The sequence below is a fragment of the Lissotriton helveticus genome, chromosome 12 (genome assembly GCF_964261635.1).
Source record: "Lissotriton helveticus chromosome 12, aLisHel1.1, whole genome shotgun sequence".
Classification (NCBI taxonomy): Eukaryota; Metazoa; Chordata; class Amphibia; order Caudata; family Salamandridae; genus Lissotriton; species Lissotriton helveticus.
In genome coordinates this window covers 873,791,094-873,814,319 of record NC_136073.1, presented here as the reverse complement: position 1 = coordinate 873,814,319, position 23,226 = coordinate 873,791,094, and the positions used below count along the sequence as shown (strand labels likewise).

Sequence of the window (23,226 nt, the reverse complement as noted above, 5' to 3'; positions counted from 1 at the left end):
TAAACCAAGGTCACGTCTAAGTGTTGTTATTGTACACAATAGGTCTTTGACAACAGAGTTAAAAGCCGATTGTAAGCAAGACCTACATGGCCCTTGCGTAGTTCAATCCCTGCCAAACAACTGGCAGACTGTGGAACCAGCTACCCAATTATATTCGTCTTGAGGACAACTATTTGACTTTTCGAAAACTTCTGAAAACTTTTCTGTTTCCTTGAAGACCGTTCTGAAGTTCTACGATGTCACCGCTTCTAGCAGTGGGATGCCTTTGGGTAGCCATGTGCTTTAGAAGTGCAGATTCATTCATTCACTTACCACAAGTTAAGGAAATTGGAAAGAGTGGGACATTGCAGAAGGTTTCTCTATAGTTCTAGGTTGTGTGAACACATGCTCCACTGCTACCTTGTCAGGCAAATTATTTCTCCAAGGATAAACACCCAACAAAACATCAAGACACCACAAAGTTCCAAAAAAAGTAACTTTCATTTATTATATTAAAACAATAACATTTCTCTTATTATATTAAACAGACACGGACTGGGTTAAAATTCAATGATCTCTCTGCTCTCTTTCTCACCCGGCTTGATTCATGATATTTAAAGGATAAACAGACCTACAAGAATGTACATATTTGGATACATTAGTAAATTTCAGGAAAATGGTGGCAGTTTCCGCTTCGTTTTTTCACCTTCTTGACCTGTACAGGAGAGGAAACCGAGAATTAATCATTTGTAAGCGGACGTCAGTGAAATACAAGGCATTGTCAAGAACAAAAAAAGTTAACTCTAGCATTTCAGGGAACATCCACTATCTTATAATAAATGACTTAGGAATATGAAGAACAAACAGCAACCTGGTTTCCTTAATGCACTCTAACCCCCCCTTTCCTCTTTGTACTTATCTTTGACCAGATTCAGCAAAAATATGGGCCAAATGTCTAAAATATACAGCAATACAGAGTAAAAATGAACACTGTACAAATGCAAATCATGTAGTAATACCTACCCATAAATAAATTACCATGTTAAAATGTCCCAATTAGGTTGAATTACTAATCTAACTCAAGTATAAGCATGCAGCTTTGACTACTGCATTAGTTTACAAGTGGGCCTACCCAAAAGCTTCTAGACTGCCCAACAAAGTCATAACGTTTGCCACCAGAACTCTGTATAATCTACGTAGGCATGTTCCCTTCTTCAGCATATCAACAGGTTGACAGGCTTTCTGCTAAAACAGGGTCACATGCAGGCTTGTTTTCAAGTCTATACATGCCAATGCTCATTACTACCTTTTCAACATCCTTTCACGCAATACACCGGCTCATAATCTAAGATCAACTAACCACATTCTTTGAGTCGCTCCCAAATCACCATACACAACCTCCAAGTACCAGTCATTCTACCTTCTAGGTCCTAACACCAGGCCTTCGGGCAAACCCTCTTTCCATGCGTTCACGCCTGCATTGAAAAGTCATACACTGCAGCTCATAAGATTTGAGTGAATAATGCCCAATGGCGTAGGTGTATATATAAATCTACATTAGCTGTGAAAATGTAACTATCTTAGATGAGTGTATGTCTTCGCCAGTATCACCATACAATGAATCCTTATGGAAAAGTTTGCTTTCATCTTTCATATCACAGACCTCACGTTTCTGCTCTATGAACTGTCAATGTTGCTTTTGCAAAACATCAATGTTTGCTAAATTAAAACTAAAAATAACAAAATTGTTGTTATTCTTGGTGATGGAATGTCTACATATCAATATTTCTAAAGACAGAATTTGCTGCCTGCTTCATATTTTTGTAGCCCAATCGCACTGATTTAGGGATATTTTTATAGTCTCCATCTTTTTGATCTAGACCACTGTAGTCTACATTCAGATAGGCATCGCCGATACGTTATCTCAAGGTCTCCATTAACAGCCATTTTGTTCAACAAAGATACAAATTCAAAGTACATCCTGGTCACCTGCAGATGCCCTTTTTGAGCCTGTCCATGTAAGTGAAGCATCATTGTTAACAAGTACTGACCCACCTGCAGCTGCCTTTACAAGCCGGTCCGTACAAGTGAACCCTCAATGTTAACAAATACAGGACAGTTGCAGCTGCCTTTCCAAGCAGGTCCGTGCAAGTGAAGGATAAGTTACTTACCTGTAATCCTAGTTCTCTTACAGGGGTATACTCATCAAAGTCATAAGTACTGAATAGTTCCGCCCACGTGCGGGGACGCCGGAGCATATACAAAATACATATATATATATATATATGTATGTTTAGCCAAAAAACATGCAGATAGTACCTTCAAACATACATATACACATAAAAATGCAGCCCAACATCATTCAACAGGCTAAGATGCCAAAATTGCATTGGAATTTTCATTTAAAATAAAAATAGGTTTGTATAGCATTTCTGTAAAAAAAGAACATGCACTCCTCTAGTGTTCCAACACAGCCTTTTATTTTCAAAGAGAAAGGCAAGCAATAGCAGGCAATTAGCCCATAGGCTGCTTAGAGAAAACCACAACAGTAATAAACTGGCACCGTGCTATTAAGCCCTCCACGACAACCCTGTGCCCCGACCCCTCCTCAGGTCACTAACATGGTTACTGACTGCAGGAGTATGGCTCTCTTCTGAAACTGGGAACGCCACTCTGGTGTGGAACTTGGCCAACTAAATTGAATAACTTCATGGGCTTTGAGCAATGGGATGACATCAGGATTTCCCGGGTAGGAGATATGTAGGACCATGGCCACATGAAAACCTTTTGAGGCCTAACCGAAGAGTTTGATATGCACAGGTCCCAGATCTTTAGAAATCTGCATAAAAAACATGTGCTGGAGTGACACTGCTAATCTACAAGTACAGACCTCCAGAGGTTAGCCTAATACTTAGCCCAAAGGTGAGGAAGAAAACCGTGCAGGTCTACTGAATGCTGGTATTTACCCTGTCTCAGAGCCAGGTTGAGGCCCACTAAAATAAAGGAACTGACACGAGGCAAAGATGGCACCAAAGAAACTGGCCAGCCTGATTCAAATATGTGGCATGTTTCAGACATACTGGCAAGTAGTCACTTGCATACTCTCAAAAACACTTCTTTTACCCATTGTTTTATTTCCCAATCAGGCCCTGTTGGGAATTATGAATGATGCAGAATTCTCACACAGCACCTGTACTCTCCCAGGTTTGGGATTCCTCCTTGCTAAAAGAGGCTAACAATACTGGAAGTCGTCCTCCACCTCATCTGTTTGTGGATGGCTGCGAGGGATGGAGACAGTTCTCAAGGCTAGTAAACGCTAGCTATCAGACAAGGGGATGCCAGCCAAAACATGCCAATATCTGGGGACCATGGCAGATTCACTATGGGATCTTAATGTGAATCATTATCTGATAATGTGGGTTGAGCCTCTATTGCGATACAATAGTGCCCACGGTCGAACGAGTTACTTACCTTCGGTAACGATGTATCTGGTAGAGACACAGTCTAGCCGCAGATTCCTTAACTTAGAATATTCCCCCAGTTGTAAACGGCACACTGTAATCATTCGTTTTTGTGATGCATTGCCAAATAAAGATGATATGAGCCAGAAAAACTGAACAAATGTCAATAAAATGAATTAATAACAAAAAACAGGAGAATGAGCTTGCGCCTTCCTCTGGTCAGAAACAGAATCCTTAAATCCTGAGTCTCGTGCATCTTCCTTTATGTGGCTACAAAAATAACATCAGGTAGAAGATGTTCTTTTCATTAGAAGGGGTTCTTTAACTAAGAATTATTTTGCTGAAAACTTTTCCTTAGTTTTGCTAAAGGGAAGTGGAAGATGAACACTGATGACGTTAAGACTCCAGAGGTAGCAGACAGCCAACTGGGGTTCTAAGATAACTTTGCCTATTGATTTTAATCTGGGTCTCCGTTCAAAAGATGAAACAATATGGTTCATAATCTGAGTAGAGATCAGACCTATAGGTTTCTAAGAACAATTAGGATGAGGAGGGTAATGCAAAATCTCCTGTTTCCTCGCGGTTGATCGGTATTTACTACAAGGGAGTTACTGTAGTCTGGCAGCAGTATTTCCACCAGTAGAAATGTCACTGATTGAGGATTTACATCTCTCCTGAATCAGTAGATTTAACATTAAAAAAATGTCTAACTCAGGCATTTGTGTTAAGTGAATATCTCGAAATCCAATGGAAACTAAATTATGGAGGTATTTTCAAAGTCGCACTTCCTTGGATGTGTCTGTCTGAAGCTGTCCTTGCACTACATCTACAAATCTTAAAATCTGGAATTCTAATGAGAAACACTGCCCCTATAAAACCTATGTTCACCCAACGACTACTACATTTAGATTTGTCATGTTACAGGTCTCAGACTACTAACCTGTGGATAACTTAAGGCTTTGTTGTGAAACAAGTGGACTACGGTGAATCATGGGACAGGCACGAGTTAAAACCTGTTCAACTAGACAAGTTCAGGTTAGATGTAGTAATTATAATGTACATTTTAAAGAATCTAGGCCAGTTATTTCTCATGGAACTAAAGGCACTGACATTGTAATTATAATGTCATGTCTGTTATGTGACCAACGATCACAGCACAACAGAGTTTGATGATCAATGACTAACGGGGTAAGTCTGCATAACTTCATTTTTTCTTTAGATTTGTCTGTGTATTATTGCCTGTTAGCAAGTCAACTGTTGCACTAAATGTGGATTTCCGAGGAATTTATTTATTTAAGGAGTTATTAAAAAATAATTAGGTCAATTATATTAAAAAAATTAAGACGCTTTAGAAATATAGGCCCGTCTTCTAGTGGCGCTCTCAAAATAGTGGCATATCATGTGATGGCACTGCAGAGATTGGGCCCAGCACACTTACAGATGGCAGAGTATTCATATTATTCATTTATTGACCCGCAACAAAGATGTGAATGTAACTGGTGAGGTGCAAATACACCCCTCCCAACACAAAAACACATTCAAACAGGTGTGATCTGAATGCACCCAATCATACACAAATGTTAGAACGAATTCTAAACAATGGAACACAATTGATATTCGTTCACAAAAATTCAAGTAAGATCCTTTCAATAGGTTGAGTGACTCATAGAAGGTTTAACTTTAAAATTAATTGATTAAAAAATGCAGATTGTGAAAATGCTAATTGCTCTTTCCAGAGTTATGAGGTGAGGGGGCAGTGCTAATTCACATTAAAGAAGCTAAACTGTAATGCACTTATGTTTCCACTTTGTTTGTGTTTTATGCTACTTTAGAAGAAGAAATCCAACCAAAAGACAGCCTAAGACAGCATTAGACAGAGTGAAAGATAATTTGTTTTTTAGTGTATGCTAAAAGAAAAGATAAGTTCAACCACAAAAGGTGCATCTTTAGTAGCTTTTATAGGAAAATAAACAATAGTGAAAGATAAACTACCAAGGAATTTCTTTAGAACAGCAGGAACTGTGTGTGGTTGGGGAAAGTGGAATTTGGTAGAACTGTTAATGAAGGGAAATGGTGAAGTCTTTCTGAGCCCAAAGATTACACTGCAAATTTTCATGCGGCTCTGTGCGGGATTTTGCCCACGATTCATTTATTCCGACTGCGCAAACTCAACTCTCAACATTAGGAACAAACAGTTTCACAGTGGACAACACTGTTTCAACCAAGCTACCAAGGTCTAAATGGCTTTAGTTCAGCTGGTTTAGGAGGGGAACTACAGCTGAATTCCAGTTCCAAAAGTTGAAATAAAATAACAGTGGCGAGACAAAAAAATCTATTTTTAATGGAGCGTGCATATCGGAAAATATGTATCTATTTCCAGCGTACATAAGTCCCACCTGAGATAACATGCGGTGGGTTTTGCTGAACAACCACCTTTCTTATCTCAACAACTTCCTGCTAGCTGATATTTCAGAGTCACACAACAGTGAAATATTTCAAGTAAGCATTTTTGGTCTCGTTGGACTCCTTTACGTTTTTCAGAAAAATCTAGTTCACAGTACCGCAGAACCCCGCCTGACTCCGTGCACATCAGAATTACATGCAGGTTTATTAAATTGTATTGTAGAATTTGTTTTGCAATTGAAGCCACTGACGAGTAGATAATTAGTCCACACATATCGATTTCAAAGGTTGAAAAAAATCGAGACAGTTGCATAAAAATAGTGCTTAAAAGTCTCTAACACACAAGAATTTGTAACACAAGAATTTGTAACACAAGAATTTGTCAAACATATATATCTTACATGTGAGATGTTCTGGATGGGTGTGGTACACACCGTTTCCTCAAATCAGGCACTATTAAAAAATTCAGACTAAGGTCTATTGGGGAGAAAAAGAGTGACACTCAGGTCAAAGTGTGCACTGGGACTTCCATGTCGATATTCTTAAGAAAACAGGCCATCAAATAAAATTGGGCAAATAGGTGTTGACATAAGAAGCTGGACCTAACATTGGGACAATCCATTTTAATTAAGTTAGCATTGTTCAAGGGTGGTAGTTACATTCAGGGGTCTTTCTGACCGGTTTCGGTTTTTAAATTAAATATTTTTAAATAATTGTTTTTTTTTGCTGTGTTTGTCTGCAAAGAAGTAAAGAGAGGGCAAGGTGTGGAACATCATACATGAAGACTCATCACTGTAGAAAGGACTTCCAATAGCACTGAAGAGAGATCAAAGAGAAAAGAAAGAAAAATAGGGTATAAAAACATATACAAAAGTTAGACAAACTTTTGTGAAACAGCAAGTATGGGCAGAAATAATCCAAAAGACTCTAGACCACAAATGCTCACTTTAAACAGCACGCTATCCACCAGGCATGACTGATGGTATTACCGCACACCGCGGGCGAGAGGCTTTACTCTATTAAGTCTACCCAGCTCTTCGTCTACAGATGTTAGATCTACTGGTTCACAATATAAACTGAATGTTTAATAGGATGTCATTTTGGGCTTACTGAGTGCAATGGCGAGGGCAAGGTCCTCCTGCTCCTGTCGCCGCAGCCGCGCTAGCCGTTCCTGTTCGGCCTTCTCACTTTCGCGTTTCGCCCATGCGAGCTGTTGGTCCTCATTGCCGAACTACAAAAGAAAACAGAGGGGAAAAACATGAGAATAAAAATAGACTTACAATCCATGGCTTACTAACTGGAGGGAGCATTGTAGGTTTTGCAAATATGCTCAAGCACCTGGGTGATTTTTGCATAAAGTACCTTAACCCAAAGACAATATAACTTGGTCCAACTTTGAAAAGATACTGTGCATTCACCTTTCCTTTCAAGGTGCATGAAAGAAAGGCACCTATCTGCACAGGTACAAGTCCCAGCAATCAATCTCAGTTTATTTTTTTCCTCCCTCAGTTTCATTTTCTGTTTCTGAATACTCAAACTTATCTTATGTTACATGCATCATGTAGACACCATTCAACCTCTCCACAGCCAGTAGATGACGGGGAACATGGCCACGGTCCCATAAGTGCCCCCGATGCTGTCACAGTGCAAGAGAGTGTACCCGGGACAGCATGCACTTTTCAGGGATGCCATCGGGGAACTACCAATCAATCAATCAATCACAGCATTTATATAGCGCACTACTCACCCAGAGGGTCTCAAGGCGCTAGGGAGGGGGGGTCCGCTACTGCTCGAACAGCCAGGTCTTGAGTTGCTTCCTGAAGGCAAGGTGGTCCTGGGTCAGGCGGAGGTGGGTCGGGAGGGAGTTCCATGTCTTGGCGGCGAGGTAGGAGAAGGACCGTCCTCCTGTGGTGGCTCTTCGGATGCGGGGGACGGCGGCGAGGGTGTGGCCGTTTGATCGAAGCTGGCGTTTGGGGGCGTAGAAGTTGAGGCGGCTGTTGAGGTATCCCGGGCCTTGGTTGTGTAGGGCTTTGTGTGCGTGGGTGAGGAGTCGGAAGGTGATTCTCTTGTTGACCGGGAGCCAGTGCAGGTCTCTCAGGTGTCCGGAGATGTGGCTGCGACGGGGGATGTCCAGGATGAGACGTGCTGAGGCGTTCTGGATCCGCTGAAGTCTCTTCTGGAGCTTGGCGGTGGTTCCGGCGTAGAGGGAGTTGCCGTAGTCCAGACGGCTGGTGACGAGGGCCTGGGTGACCGTCTTCCTGGTCTCGGTGGGGATCCACCGGAAGATCTTGCGTAGCATGCGCAGGATGTTGAAACACGACAAGGAGACGGCGTTGACTTGTCTGGTCATGGAGAGGGAGGAGTCCAGGATGAAGCCCAGGTTGCGTGCGTGGTCTGTTGGTTTGGGTGCGCTGCCTAGGGCGGGGGGCCACCAGGAGTCGTCCCAGGCGGAGGGTGAGGATCCCAGGATGAGGACTTCCGTCTTGTCCGAGTTCAGTTTCAGGCGGCTGTTCTTCATCTATTCGGCCACCTCTTTCATCCCTTCGTGTAGGTTGTCTCTGGCGGTGGCGGGGTCGTTGGTGAGGGAGAGGATCAGCTGGGTGTCGTCGGCATAGGAGATGATGTTGAGGTTGTGCTGGCGTGCGATGTCTGCGAGGGGGCCCATGTAGACGTTGAAGAGGGTTGGACTGAGCGAGGAGCCTTGAGGGACGCCGCAGATGACTTCGGTGGCTTCCGATCTGAACGGAGGGAGGCGGACTCTCTGTGTCCTTCCGGCGAGGAAGGAGGTGATCCACTCCAGTGCCTTCTCCTGGACTCCGACGTTTCTGAGGCGCTGTACTAGGGTACGGTGGCAGACAGTGTCGAAGGCCGCGGAGAGGTTTAGGAGGATGAGGGCCGCTGTTTCTCCGTTGTCGAGCAGGGCACGGATGTCATCGGTGGCTGGGATCAGGGCGGTCTCGGTGCTGTGGTTTGCCCGGAAGCCAGACTGCGAGGGGTCGAGGGATCCGTTCGTCTCGAGGAAGGCGGCCAGCTGCTTGTTGACGGTCTTCTCGATGACTTTAGCCGGAAACGGGAGCAGCGAGATGGGGCGGTAGTTCTTGAGGTCGGTGGGGTCGGCTGATGGCTTCTTGAGTAGGGCGCTGAGTTCGGCGTGCTTCCAGCTCTCCGGGAAGGTAGCGGTGTTGAAGGAGGTGTTGATGATGTCCCGCAGGTGGGGTGCGATGACAGCGTCGGCCTTGTTGAAGACGTGGTGAGGGCAGGGGTCGGTCGGAGATCCGGAGTGGATGGAGTTCATCGTGCGGATGGTGTCTTCGGTGTTGATCGGAGTCCAGGCGCGGAGGGTGGTGGTGGGGGGCGGGGGTTCGGTCGTGGCGTGCGTCGGTTGAGTGCTGAAGCTGTTGTGTATGTCCGCGATCTTGTTGTGGAAGTAGGAGGCGAGGGAGTTGCAGAGGTCTTGCGAAGGGGTGATGTCGTTGTTTCCGGCGTTGGGGTTGGAGAGCTCTTTGACGATGTTGAAGAGTTCCTTGCTGTTGTGTGCGTTGTTGTCCAGTCGTTCTTTGAATGCGGTTTTCTTGGTGGCGCGGATGAGTTGGTGGTGCTTTCGGGTGGCGAGCTTGAGGGCCGCCATGTTGTCCGGAGTTGGGTCTCTGCGCCAGGTTCTCTCGAGGGCTCGGCAGTTCTTCTTGGAGTTCTTGAGTTCCAGAGAAGTGCCTGAACATACAAAGGGCAAGAAGGAAGCTCCATGCGAATTAGATGTAGAGGTTTATTGCCAACTTCAAAAGTATTCTTTCTGGTACTTTACAAGATGTAAAATTTTGGGTGTGACACCTGGGCGAGTCTCTGAGATTGTGTTATTAAATTAGAATTCAATATGGAGTAATTCCATGATGTACTGGGGGAATTCCCTTCTGTTACTAGTCACAACAATACTCATGGTGCCAAGAATTCCATTGAGTGTTTCTTAGTTGCAATGCTTTATTTTTTTATATATTTCCGTTATTAAGAGAGACTGCAACAGGAAGGAAGATATGTTAAGTGTATTATCTCAATCTTGTGTCCTTATGAGATTCTGGATCAACTCCTGGGATCCATCGTTCTGAGGCAGTCGACTTTTTCCCAGGACTGGCCTTCTTGCTGTGTCTAATGCTCTGGACAGGAATCGTAGAGGAATATTTCGTTTCTAGACCTCTGCGAGTGCAGTATTTCCAGTAAGTAATTTTCGGCAGGCACATTCATGATTTCTGCAGATGAGCAGATTGTGAAGATGGCAGTGGTATGTGAAACCTTCAAGAAAATTACGCTGGCGCTTTACACAATCAAACCTTGACTGATCTTCCTGGTAGCAATCTCGCGCTTGTGGATACAACGCTGAGGGTGATCAGTTCATAAAGGGAAGAGCCACATCATTTCTGCAGAATCCGATATAAATTGGTACACGCTACCCCTGAGATTTTTGTGTTTGCACATGATTTAGACTACCACCCGCTGTCGCACCACAGAGTGTGTGTGGTTCTGTTGATGGTATATGCAAAGCACATGATTTACTTAGAACCACTGGAGTTAAGAAATAAATATAAATATCCTGTTTTTAGATATATATAAGACAGTCTAAGAAATTATTTTTAGATATGGTGATGAGATCCGCGATAACCTGCAGATGAATGCGGACTGCCTCTCAACCTTTGGTCCTTCTCCTGTCAATTACCTGAACATTGTTAAACTGGGATAACCCGTTATTTATATTGTTATAAAATATAAAATTGCACCAGCAGGCACTATTCAAGTAACATTAATTATGTTTTTGTTAAAAGCCCTATATGTTACACTTTCAATCAGATGAGTGAACTGGGGCAAAGAGACCGAGAATGTGATTTATCCCACAGCACACATTTTTGGTCACGACACAAGGCTGCAACGAGAGCTCTGGTCACCTAATTTCAAAGTAAACTACTTGACAACTAGACCACATCTTCTCCCTAAGCAGGCGTTGCGCAATGCAAATTTTGAGAACCACAACTTCTGCTTTCTGATTGATTCTAGGGTGATAATTCCTTTACGGAGGTTTGCAACAGATGTATTCGTGAGAGAGAGAAGAGGGTTGTATATGTTTCAAACCTACTGTACAGTGAGATGAATGTTGCCTATTTTTTTTTCTTAAAATATCATTGAAGCAGTTTGCGTTATGGATGTCGAAACAGCAACTACATTCAATTAAATATTTACAGAGGAATTACCCAAGTAAAATATATTTGTCTTGCACAAAAGTCAAACTGTTTACCAATATCAAGCATTTGCATCCAATAACGGACAGGAATGTAGCCGTGACTGAGTGACACACGGGTGCAATCAATAGATTGATGCAACTGGGGCAGAGTTACTCAAACATCGGACACAGCTGTGATAAACCACTGGTGAAACAGAGTTTCTGGCCTGCTGTTCAAGCCCAAATTTACTTCTAGGTTGGATCATCTTTTGTTGTGGACAAATTCGGAAGGAGCAAGGTTTGTTTAAGGGTTAGTTACTTCATCTGCGTGTTAACAGGACCTCTCTCTATGTTGTTATGTTATGTTATAGGTATTTATCGTGCGCACAGCTGCTCCAGCAAAGGAGCGTCCTGGCGCGTGACAAGGTAAAACACAACAACCGCTAACAACAGGAGCAGAGGAACAGCTATGGACAAAGTTAAAATAAAAGGGTTTTGATGGCCCTATGAAACTGTAGAAGATCCTCCAACAAACGGATCTCAACCGGTAGAGAGTTCCAGATAGCCGCAGCTCTCACTCGAAAGGAACGGCCACCGGCACGACAAAGCTTAAACCGGGGAACTATGGCGAGAGCCTGGCCCAAAGATCGGAGAGAGCGAGACGGAACATACAAAGATAAAAGATTGGTCAGGATCTGGGGGGCAGTGCCCTTCAGAATTTTGAAGGCCAAACATAAAACCTTAAACTGGATTCTCATCCTCACCGGCAACCAATGCAGGGAGCGAAGGACGTTAGAAACAGAGCAGAATCTAGGCAAGCAGACTATAGCTCTAGCGGCAGCATTTTGGACACGCTGCAGGCGAGTAATTTCAGCCTGATTAGCCCCCACCAGGAGAGAGCTGGCGTAATCAAGCCGGGAGATAACCGTCGCCTGAATCACCAGCTGCCTGGTCGGGGCATCAAAAAATTTAAGAACAGGTCTTAAGCCCCCCAGCACACCGAAGCAGCAGGCCGCAGTTTTCTTTGTATGGCCAACAAAGTTAAGGCTAGAATCTAGCCAAACTCCCAGATTTTTCAATTCAGAGACCGGAGTCGGAGATGGCCCTAGCTCCGATGGCCACCACCTATCTCCCCAGAGCTCCGCTCGCTTACCGACAACCATGATCTCTGTCTTACTGGCATTAAGCTGGAGACAATTCGCAGTCATCCAGCTGGCCAGTGCCTTCAGTCCACTCTGAAACCTAGGGGCATCCAGATCCGCATCCCCGCTGAGAGTAACCGCCAGCTGAGTGTCGTCAGCATATGAAACCATAGTCAGGCCCCACTGCTTGACGACCTCAGCCAGCGGTCTCACGTAAAGGTTGAATAACGTGGGACTCAGCGAGGAGCCCTGCGGAACCCCCATGGCCAGAGGATGGAATTTGAACTGATAAGGTGGAATGGCCACGCAGAAAGAGCGGTTGTCAAGAAAGGAGCTGAACCACTGCAGAGCAGGCCCCCCGATGCCAATCTCCTCCAGCCGGTGCAGCAGAATGCGATGAGAGACGGTGTCAAAGGCGGCGCTGAGGTCTAATAATACAAGCGCCGCCGTCTGACCCGCATCCAACACCGCACGCAAATGCTCCACCATAGCAAGGAGGGCCGTCTCCGTGCTGTGACCAGCACAGAAGCCGTTCTGCGTGGGGTCCAGAACATTGGCCCGAGTAAGGTGGTCTGAAAGGGCCAGATTAACATGGGCCTCCGTGACTTTCGCCGGCCAGGGGAGTAATGAAATAGGGCGGTAGTTCTCAGGTTTCAAAGGATCCAAAGAGGACTTCTTCAGGATCGGAGAAACCACCGCCTGCTTCCATTTGGTTGGTACTATACCAGAGGCCAGCGAAAGATTGACTAGGGAACACACCGTAGAGCGTCCCAGAAAAGACTGGTCTCTGAAAAAAGCAGGTCTCAAAGGATCCGAAGGGGAGCCAGATTTAATTTGCTGGGCCAGTTTGTTAAACCCCTCAGGTAGTAATGGTGGGAAAGAGTGCAAGATGGTATGTCCTTGGGCACAGTCAGTGCCTCCCAGAGCTGGCCCAGTATTAGGGAAGGCCTGGTAAATAACCTGGACCTTCTCCAAAAAAAAGGATGCCAGAGCCTCACAGTGGGAGATGGAACCCGTTGGCAGGGAGGAAGTCCTTTTTGCCAAAAGATCTTTCACCACTTTGAGGATGGTTTTTGATGGGTTCGGACTATTGCGGAATTCCAGGGCGTAGAACGCCGCGCGGGCTCTACAGATGGCTCGATGGTAGAGCTTAACGGAGGCCACATAAGCGGCTTTCTTATCGGCCGCATAGGCCTTCCGCCATGCCCTTTCCGCCCGTCTACAAGTACCCTTCAGAGCGCGTAAGGCACTGTCGTACCAGGGACTCGACTCTCTAGAGCTCAATTTACTCAGAGTGATGGGAATCAAAGAGTCCAGCACTCTAGAAATCCACCTGCAGAACTGTTCATAGCCCGTTTCCACATTGTCCAAAGGGCCTAACGGCTCTTCCACCAGGATCCGATGCAGGTCCTCCAACCTGAGCTTACTCCAGTGCCGCCTAGGGACCCGTCTAACAGATGGAATGGAAGGGGTCTCCGGCAAAGGGTACCGAATGGACACCAAGAAGTGATCCGTCCACCCTAGTGGAGAGATGGACAGGACACTGGCTCCAGCTACGTTTGTAAAAAAGGGGTCTAAAATGTGGCCCCCAACATGGGTAGGCTGAGATACCTGTTGGGATAGCTGGAGGGCCTCTAGATCAGCTAAGATATTACTAACCACCGGGATGGTCTGATTATCGAAGTGAAGGTTCAGATCGCCCAAGATGGAAAAATTGGCACAGCCCATCACTAACGCACTAACGGCGTCTGGGAAGGCTTCTCTGAACACTACATCGCTACCCGAGGGTCGGTAGACAACCATCCCAGAAAACGTAAACTGGGGGCTGATCGAGATCTTAAAAGAGGCACTTTCACAACCCGCGATGTTAAGGCCATTCCAAATACAGGTAAAACAGGACCTAACTATAAGGGCAATGCCACCACCTCTAGTAGGCCGGTTCAAGATGTAAATAGAATACTCAGGGGGACAGACCAAGTTGATAATGGCCACATCAGCCTCCTGAAGCCAAGTTTCCGTGATCGCAAATATATCGGGAGATTCGTCCTTAATAAGGTCATGGATAGCTTGGTGGTGTTTCACCACAGACCTAGCATTCAGATTCAACACCCGAAGCATACGCACGGGGCAATTGCTCCGAGGGACAGATATAATATCCCTCTGGCGAATAGGCACAGGGGAGTTGAGCATCCATCTCTTGCAGGCACAATGGTAAGGGCCACGCAGAGGATGAATCGGTGCTAGGTCACACCTTGGGACGGTCTGCCCAATAGACCAAAGACTCTCTCTAGAGTAGGTGAGCATCACGGTACACAAAAGGAACTAACCTCAAATGGTCAACTAGCCCGCTGCGCCCCGCGCGTCCTTAGCGCGGACGGGCGCAGACGGGCAGGACTCAGGCACGACTCCGGCAACGCGACGGCGCCCCAACTGCGCGTCCCGCTGCGCGGGGGGAGCGACTTTAAGTAGGTGTCCCGCGAAGCTGCCAGAGCGCTACCACGCTCAAAATGGCGCTTCCGATGGTCCGTGCCCTCACCCAAGATGGCGCCCACAACACAACTGCCCCAGGAACCGGATCCGCCCAAATGGCGGTGAGATCACAAAATTATGTGCAGTAAGGGGGCTCCTAATAAGAACAAGGGGTAAGGAAAACAAAAAATTAACAAAGATAGGAAAACGAGGGAGAATTAAAAACGAGCGCAAGCGCTACCACAATTAACGCAGCCGCGTTAAAAACCTTGTCAGGAAAGCCAAATGTCCAGGGACCGCCTTAAGTAGGCGTCCCGCGAAGCTGCCAGAGCGCTACCACGCTCAAAATGGCGCTTCCGATGGTCCGTGCCCTCACCCAAGATGGCGCCCACAACACAACTGCCCCGGGAACCGGATCCGCCCAAATGGCGGTGAGATCACAAAATTATGTGCAGTAAGGGGGCTCCTAATAAGAACAAGGGGTAAGGAAAACAAAAAATTAACAAAGATAGGAAAACGAGGGAGAATTAAAAACGAGCGCAAGCGCTACCACAATTAACGCAGCCTCGTTAAAAACCTTGTCAGGAAAGCCAAATGTCCAGGGACCGCCTTAAGTAGGCGTCCCGCGAAGCTGCCAGAACGCTACCACGCTCAAAATGGCGCTTCCGATGGTCCGTGCCCTCACCCAAGATGGCGCCCACAACACAACTGCCCCGGGAACCGGATCCGCCCAAATGGCGGTGAGATCACAAAATTATGTGCAGTAAGGGGGCTCCTAATAAGAACAAGGGGTAAGGAAAACAAAAAATTAACAAAGATAGGAAAACGAGGGAGAATTAAAAACGAGCGCAAGCGCTACCACAATTAACGCAGCCGCGTTAAAAACCTTGTCAGGAAAGCCAAATGTCCAGGGACCGCCTTAAGTAGGCGTCCCGCGAAGCTGCCAGAGCGCTACCACGCTCAAAATGGCGCTTCCGATGGTCCGTGCCCTCACCCAAGATGGCGCCCACAACACAACTGCCCCGGGAACCGGATCCGCCCAAATGGCGGTGAGATCACAAAATTATGTGCAGTAAGGGGGCTCCTAATAAGAACAAGGGGTAAGGAAAACAAAAAATTAACAAAGATAGGAAAACGAGGGAGAATTAAAAACGAGCGCAAGCGCTACCACAATTAACGCAGCCGCGTTAAAAACCTTGTCAGGAAAGCCAAATGTCCAGGGACCGCCTTAAGTAGGCGTCCCGCGAAGCTGCCAGAGCGCTACCACGCTCAAAATGGCGCTTCCGATGGTCCGTGCCCTCACCCAAGATGGCGCCCACAACACAACTGCCCCAGGAACCGGATCCGCCCAAATGGCGGTGAGATCACAAAATTATGTGCAGTAAGGGGGCTCCTAATAAGAACAAGGGGTAAGGAAAACAAAAAATTAACAAAGATAGGAAAACGAGGGAGAATTAAAAACGAGCGCAAGCGCTACCACAATTAACGCAGCCGCGTTAAAAACCTTGTCAGGAAAGCCAAATGTCCAGGGACCGCCTTAAGTAGGCGTCCCGCGAAGCTGCCAGAGCGCTACCACGCTCAAAATGGCGCTTCCGATGGTCCGTACCCTCACCCAAGATGGCGCCCACAACACAACTGCCCCGGGAACCGGATCCGCCCAAATGGCGGTGAGATCACAAAATTATGTGCAGTAAGGGGGCTCCTAATAAGAACAAGGGGTAAGGAAAACAAAAAATTAACAAAGATAGGAAAACGAGGGAGAATTAAAAACGAGCGCAAGCGCTACCACAATTAACGCAGCCGCGTTAAAAACCTTGTCAGGAAAGCCAAATGTCCAGGGACCGCCTTAAGTAGGCGTCCCGTGAAGCTGCCAGAGCGCTACCACGCTCAAAATGGCGCTTCCGATGGTCCGTGCCCTCACCCAAGATGGCGCCCACAACACAACTGCCCCGGGAACCGGATCCGCCCAAATGGCGGTGAGATCACAAAATTATGCGCAGTAAGGGGGCTCCTAATAAGAACAAGGGGTAAGGAAAACAAAAAATTAACAAAGATAGGAAAACGAGGGAGCTACCACAATTAACGCAGCCGCGTTAAAAACCTTGTCAGCGGAAAACATTTGGTTTTGGGGCTACACATGTTGAAAGCATCATATTTCACCTCCACCGAGCCTACCATGATGAGCAAAATTGTCTTTTGCTCATTTAATACCAAAGAGGAAAGTGTCACAGAGACCCAGCATTTGTAGCCATAGGCTCGTATGCATCTGCTAAAATGCAACAAAAAGTCCATTGTTGGTGTAGCATTGAAAGGGAGCTAGATTTAGCGCCAGAACTGTCCAACGGTGAGTGTATAATTTACAAAGTGATCCACCGTGGATTGACCATGTCTTGGCATGGGTCACCATCGCTCGACCTAAAAAGCAGTGAAGGGTAAGAGCGAAAATTGTTAAATTATTAACTAAATGTGCCTCAAGTCATAACTTAAATTTAAGATGCTCCACTTCTCTTGGGAGGTAGATTTCACCAGGCTGGGCGTGAAAACCAAATCCTCTCCTTGGGTTGCTGGAGAATCCAGAAGCAGGGATTTTAATAGTTTTTTTTTTATTTTAAAAAAAAGAGGAGTCCTGGCTGCGATGCAGACATTGTTTTTTGTTTTAAAAAAAAAAGAGGTGTGGGTGGTTGATACATTGCACTCCACGAGTAACCCTGAGCTTTGAACAAATTCCGCAAACCGCGTGTGGCAGGTTTTTACCCGCGTGCAGTTCACCAACAGTAAGTTGACGAGTGAGATTTGGCATCCCCTAGCGCAATTTTTGGCTGCTATGAGGGCACTCGGAGAGACTTCCGAAAAGTGGACAGTTGCAACCGTTCAGGGTCAGAAAGCTGCCACTTAAGGAGAAAGTCTATTCAAGCGGCAGCAACATCAACTGGAAAAGCAGCGTCCTCTGGGGCGTTGCACAGTGCAGTCCGCGCAGATGTGTCAGCACGGAACCAGCTCCAGGTGCAAAAATCAGCAAGAGCCCTGCAATGTGCCTAAATCCCCCGTTCACAGAACCTCCACAGAATCTCGCAGTGTTTTCATGTAACTCAGCAGAATTCCACGGAGTGAAACTCAGCTCGTTCCGCCCACCCCTAAAAAACATATAGAGTGCTTTATCTATGTGCACACTACTCAATGATAGAAATACATTCAATTAATTTTAGGTTCCATTGATAAACAAATGAGAGATGCCCGTTACGTGGTCTTTTTGCACTTGGTGGTATTTGGGACACCATGCGGGATTCATGATGGGGCTTCTTTGGTTACAGTGTAAAAACACAAATAGGACGCAGCAGACAGATTTGTTGCAATGGCCACCAAGCTCTAGTCGAGTTTTTTGCAAAGTATTGTGTCTGTTGGAAATGGGACTTCGGGATTAAAGAAGGGGATCAGCGTCATCAATAGCTGACTTAACAAAGTCATACGGCTTCCAGTGTACAAACGGAGTGACCAATGGTTCGTCGTTCTTCCACATAGTGTATGTTTCCATGGCGTTATAGACCCATCCTCTAGCATTAAAGGATGCCTTCTTCCTACTATGAATAAAGCTAAGAAGTTTGGTTCCACAGGAGCAGCCACAGAAGAGGTGCAAACGGGGGGGCAGCCCCCTGAAGATGTGGCATGAACAAGCAACCCCTTTAAAAGGTGTCAAAACACAAAGTAGCCCCAGCAGTGGTGGCATATACCCCCAGAAGAGGTGCACACAAGGGCCAGCCCTCAAAAGAGGTGCATACAAGTGGAAGCTCCTAGGAGAGGACGCAGATACACGGAAAAGCAGAAGCAGGAGAAACGAGGAAGAAAATCCGCTAGCGGAGGTGGCAAATGCCAGAAGCACACCTCGAGTAAGAGGCAAATACAAGGGGAAGCCGCATTAGAGGCCCCAAACACAAGCAGCATCCCCAGAAGAGGTGCTAGATACAAGGAGTAGTTACAATAGTGGTGGCACACACAAGAGGCAACCCCAGAAGATGGGCATATATGCTGAGGCCCTTCCAGGGGTGGCATACACATGGAGACACCCTCAGAGACAGGAGATACAAAGAGCCCCCCAGCACAGGTGGCAAATGCAACAGGCAGCCCCCATAAGATCACCCAAACACAAAGCAACCCCCAGAGATGGTGCCAGATACAAGGAGCAGCTCGCAGAAGAGATGGCAGGACATCAAAGCGGCCCCCAGCAGAGTTGGAGGGTACAAGAAGTACCACCCAGAAGGGGTAGGCACACACAAGAATCAGCAACCAGCTGAGGTGGCAGACACATGAACACAGCCTAGTTTAAAGAGTATCTGATTTCGAAGAGGAGCTAGTAAGGGTGCATCTAGAGTAGACAGACTGATGTAATGTCTCCTCCCCAGACATGACTCTAGATGGTGGCATCGTGAACCTTTACAGGCATAGAATCTGGAAGACAGAATGACCAGAGTACAGAGAGCTGCAATAGTCAATTCTGAAACTGACAGCTTCTGCCACCACAAATGCACCTTAAGAGACGGTAAACAGAGGCAGGACCGTCCTCACTAAGGGTTTGATGGTTGCAATTGTCTAAAAGCTCATCCAGGCGGCCGAAGCCTATGAATCGCACCGTACAGGAAGCAGGCAAATGCTGCCTGAAGTACATGGAAGGTAAGAGTGGCAAATCTAGTCTGATAAAAACAAAGAGTTCAAACTTAGAATTGTTTAAATGGAGATAGTTATCTCGCATCCAAGCCTTGACAAGCACTTTCAGCTGGTCAGACAATGATGTGGTGTCTTGGGAGCATTTGGTTTAGGCTCATGTATTATCGGCACAAGGCGATCACCACTTGGGTGTCCCCAAAGAAGTCAAACTCAGGGGGTCAGGTTTTTATTAGAGACTAAAGGGGGTGAAGAGACGGGGAGCACAGATTAGTTTGCGGCAGAGGTTGTAAGTGCATAGAACTATCCAGCAGAGATGGTTAGGGAAAAGAACGGTGTTCAGCAGAGCTTGCGGGTGTAGAGAATGGTGCCTGGAATAGGTGGTGGGTCCAAAGAACAGTCTCTGGTTTAATAGGTGGGTATATAAAACAGTGTCCAAAATAGTTGGTGGTTCCATCAACCTATCTATGAAAGAGCTGGTCAATTCACACAATAGGTCCTGAAGAAGGTCGATAGTAAACATTAGAAACGTGTTTGATTTGTTAAACTGCATCCTAAATAGTGGGAAGATGAAGGAAAAACTGCTAATAAATATTTATCTCAGCAAGACTTTCAGTCAAAGAACATTCAATTTAGACAGTGTTATTCTGGTCAAATGTAAGCATTGTCTACTGCGCATGTGGGCTACGAAAGCCAATGAAATCGCAGACAGATTCTTTCTAGCAGAAGAATAGAGTTGTTTATTAGGCATCCTGTCAAACCACATTCCAACCTTAAATATGCTACATAACCACATTCCCGCTGCACACAAGGAGGGGAGGACTGTGGGAAAGTAAAAACAGCACTTGTGTGAATGTATTTTAAGAATGGGGGATGATCCAACTAAAGGAGATGGCGTGCAACTAAGAATGAGTGACGTCAAGGGGAGACAAAAATACACTCAATATTTACACATATTAGTACAAAACCACATGCAGAGGAGCTCCTGGAGTATGTTGAATTCACTAAAAAGCACTGTCACTAATCTTACCCTCTTGGGACTCTTACAGCAATGTCACCCACAGACACATGCAGCAATACTCTTCTCTTGCACAATTCACCTTTTACTGTCAAATTGAGATAGCAACTAAAGCAGAATTTAAATTTACTTTTACTAATTGAAATTTGGGAGTCCTTCCCCCAGACGTGGCAAATTAGAACAATAGGTAGGAGAGTAAAAAGAAATAAAGTCACAAAGCAGAATTTGGTATTTGCAATGAAGGGAAGGGAAGTTCAAGAGAGCAAGTTTAGGTATAAGTCACACACACCACAAACTGACTGTCACTTATTTTTACTTATTTTTGGTATTTTTAGAGTATTGCAAATGCTGCAATGAGTCACTAATTTTGAAACCAATATATATTAGGAAAGAAAATGTTTTAAAAAATGGATCACATATTACATGCATGTGGGTCCTGCTGATACATCTCAAGGAGGTTTTGTCATCTTTTGCAGATATGAATAACTGCAACGCGCCTCCTGCCCACACCACACAGGGCCTAGTGGGTCTTGTGGGCACTGGAGCCACATTTCCTCAATTCGAATGATGTCCCTTCTGGGACTTGACTGTAGGTAAGCATAACTGAAAATATGTATCTTGAAGCCGCAGAATGCAATAGGTTAGTAAAAAAAAAAAAACAGGATGGCTGAAGGTGATAATCAGGACGTGGTGTAACTTGGTAGCAGGGAGATGGTGACAGTGACAAGCCAAATGTTTGGGAAGAGGCATGATTTGCTGCTTGGCCTTAATTTAGGATTAATGCTTGGAACGCTACCTCTAGGTTGAGGGAGGCGAGGTGTTGTGGGCCTTTAACGTGGAGTCGTCTCGATCCTGTGGAAGCCCAGCATTTACCTGCTGTGACTGTGTTAGCGATCGGACACTTTTGTACTTTTTTTTCAGGGAGAACTGCATGAAAAGATGCAGTGGTAAACAGGTCCAAACAATCAACATGCTTTGTGGTCAAGCCACAGAAGTTTAAATGTGAATGAGACTTTTAAAAAGGTGCCTTGTTCCATACTATAATGTCTTATCGACTACCAGATTGTTTTCATATACTTTCTCCCAACTATAAATGCAGCAATCTGATTTGCACCTTTTCTGCTGTGATGTAGTGACAGCATTTCCTGTTCTACTCTGATGTCACTCCTTCATTGAGTGGTCCATGACAATTGACAAATTGGATGCCATGTCCTTTGCCCAGACCATGTTGCATCAGCATATCCAAGATTATGTCTGGCTTCAATTCTTGGATTCACCGCCCCAGCGAGTCAGGACAGGATCCCAGAGTTCCTCTTTGAAATTGCAAATCTTGAAAGACACATCATAGTCTTATTTAGGAAGGGACTGGCAGGGGGAGGGGGTAGGATCTGCATTTCTGTAATATCCCGATCGCATAATCTCTTAGGTTGGAGGATTCTAACAACTGCCACCCACACATGTTTAATAAGGTACCAAAAACACTATTATTTTCGCTAGTGTATTTCAAAATGGCGGCTGTGGACATCCATTGGTTCTTTGTGTGGATCCGCAGATAGCGTAGTGTTTTTTAGATGGAATGATTTGCCCCTTGTTAATCCAGTGACATTATCTTGAGGTGAATCAATGCTCTTGCGCTCTCTTTTATGGCCCACAGTTTATGTTTCAGTAGCATAGGTTAAATGCCTAGTCATCTATCCCCGGCATCGAGAAATGGCGAATGCAACAACATTTTTCTTGCCACGGCCAGCCAATCAGATTACAGTTACCCACAGATCTGATCCGGAGTTGCAGATACCGAAATGTCCTGTATCTGCAAACACTTAAACTCAATATTAACCTTGGATTTTTGATGAAAACACAAGTAATTACCAGTCCCTATATACACATTAATCATTAGATGTTCACCTGATGTTTTTTTTCCAAGTCAAATATCTCAAAAACACTACAGTAGGGATTTGCAGCAACCCACAAAAATGTCATATGTAGATTAAAGCTCTATTGTCATGGCATGTTTGGTATAAATATGTTCACCAGTTCTAACTGTAGTAGAGAACATACATTTCTACAGCACATAAATGGGAAAAGCTACACATTTTTAGATCAAACCAAATTTGTCCTCCCACCTCTTTGACTGAGATGCACGGAATTCTAAATTTAGAAGAGGTCCTCATCTTACAGAACTTTTAAGGGGAACATATAGGGGCAAGATGGCCACAGATGAACTCAACGGGGATGATGACATATTTGAGAGTGGTGCAAAGTGTCCTAAATGACCAGAAAAAACAATCATAAAATGAAGCATAGTTGGTAAACCTATATCTCCTTACTAGAACCAAGGATGATGAAATCTCAGGAAGTCAAAACGTTTCTGTGACTCAAACTAAACATGAGTCAAGAAAAATGAAGTGAGTGATTGACTAACAAAATGTCTATTATGTATAGTACTCTAAACCGCCACAATATTTATGGCATTCACGAACACGGCAGTCCCCCCGACCAGAGAACTGGTTCCTGAACCAAAAGCCACATTAAAGGGATCACCACTTGTTGCAGTTTATGAACCACTAAACCAGAGATCTGATTAGAAGACATGTAAAACCCTATACAAAGAAAAGAAAACACACATGGATTGCTGCTGGAAGACATATCAGCTTTGTGGGTGAGAATCCACATTTATTTATGTTTCCTTTTAAAATGCGGGATTCACTGAAATTCACGAGGAAAAAAGGTGCACTGGGGTCAGCAAAATTCACACATGCATAAGCAAATATTTTTCCACAGTAAGCCATACATCCCTCTCGTGCCTCTAATAGGGTCAGTAGAATCAAAAACTCTATTTCCTGAAGAGCAAAAATTAAAATATTGCATGGAGATTGAGTGCACCATGTCCAATGC

The 23,226-nt window shown here is 45.3% G+C and overlaps 1 protein-coding gene across 2 annotated transcripts in view; it reads right to left on the bottom strand.

The window, feature by feature from the left end:
* Positions 1 to 461: 461 nt before the first annotated feature.
* Positions 462 to 23,226, bottom strand: part of EPS15L1 (epidermal growth factor receptor pathway substrate 15 like 1) — a 284,608-nt gene continuing 261,843 nt past the window's right edge. For both annotated transcript variants that reach the window (XM_078671329.1, XM_078671330.1), the window contains 2 exons: positions 6,954 to 7,074; positions 462 to 694 (listed from right to left, as the gene is read on the bottom strand). In XM_078671329.1, coding sequence (XP_078527455.1) covers positions 648 to 694; positions 6,954 to 7,074 — 168 coding nt within the window. In that variant the 3' untranslated portion in view covers positions 462 to 647. The remainder of the gene's footprint in view (positions 695 to 6,953; positions 7,075 to 23,226) is intronic.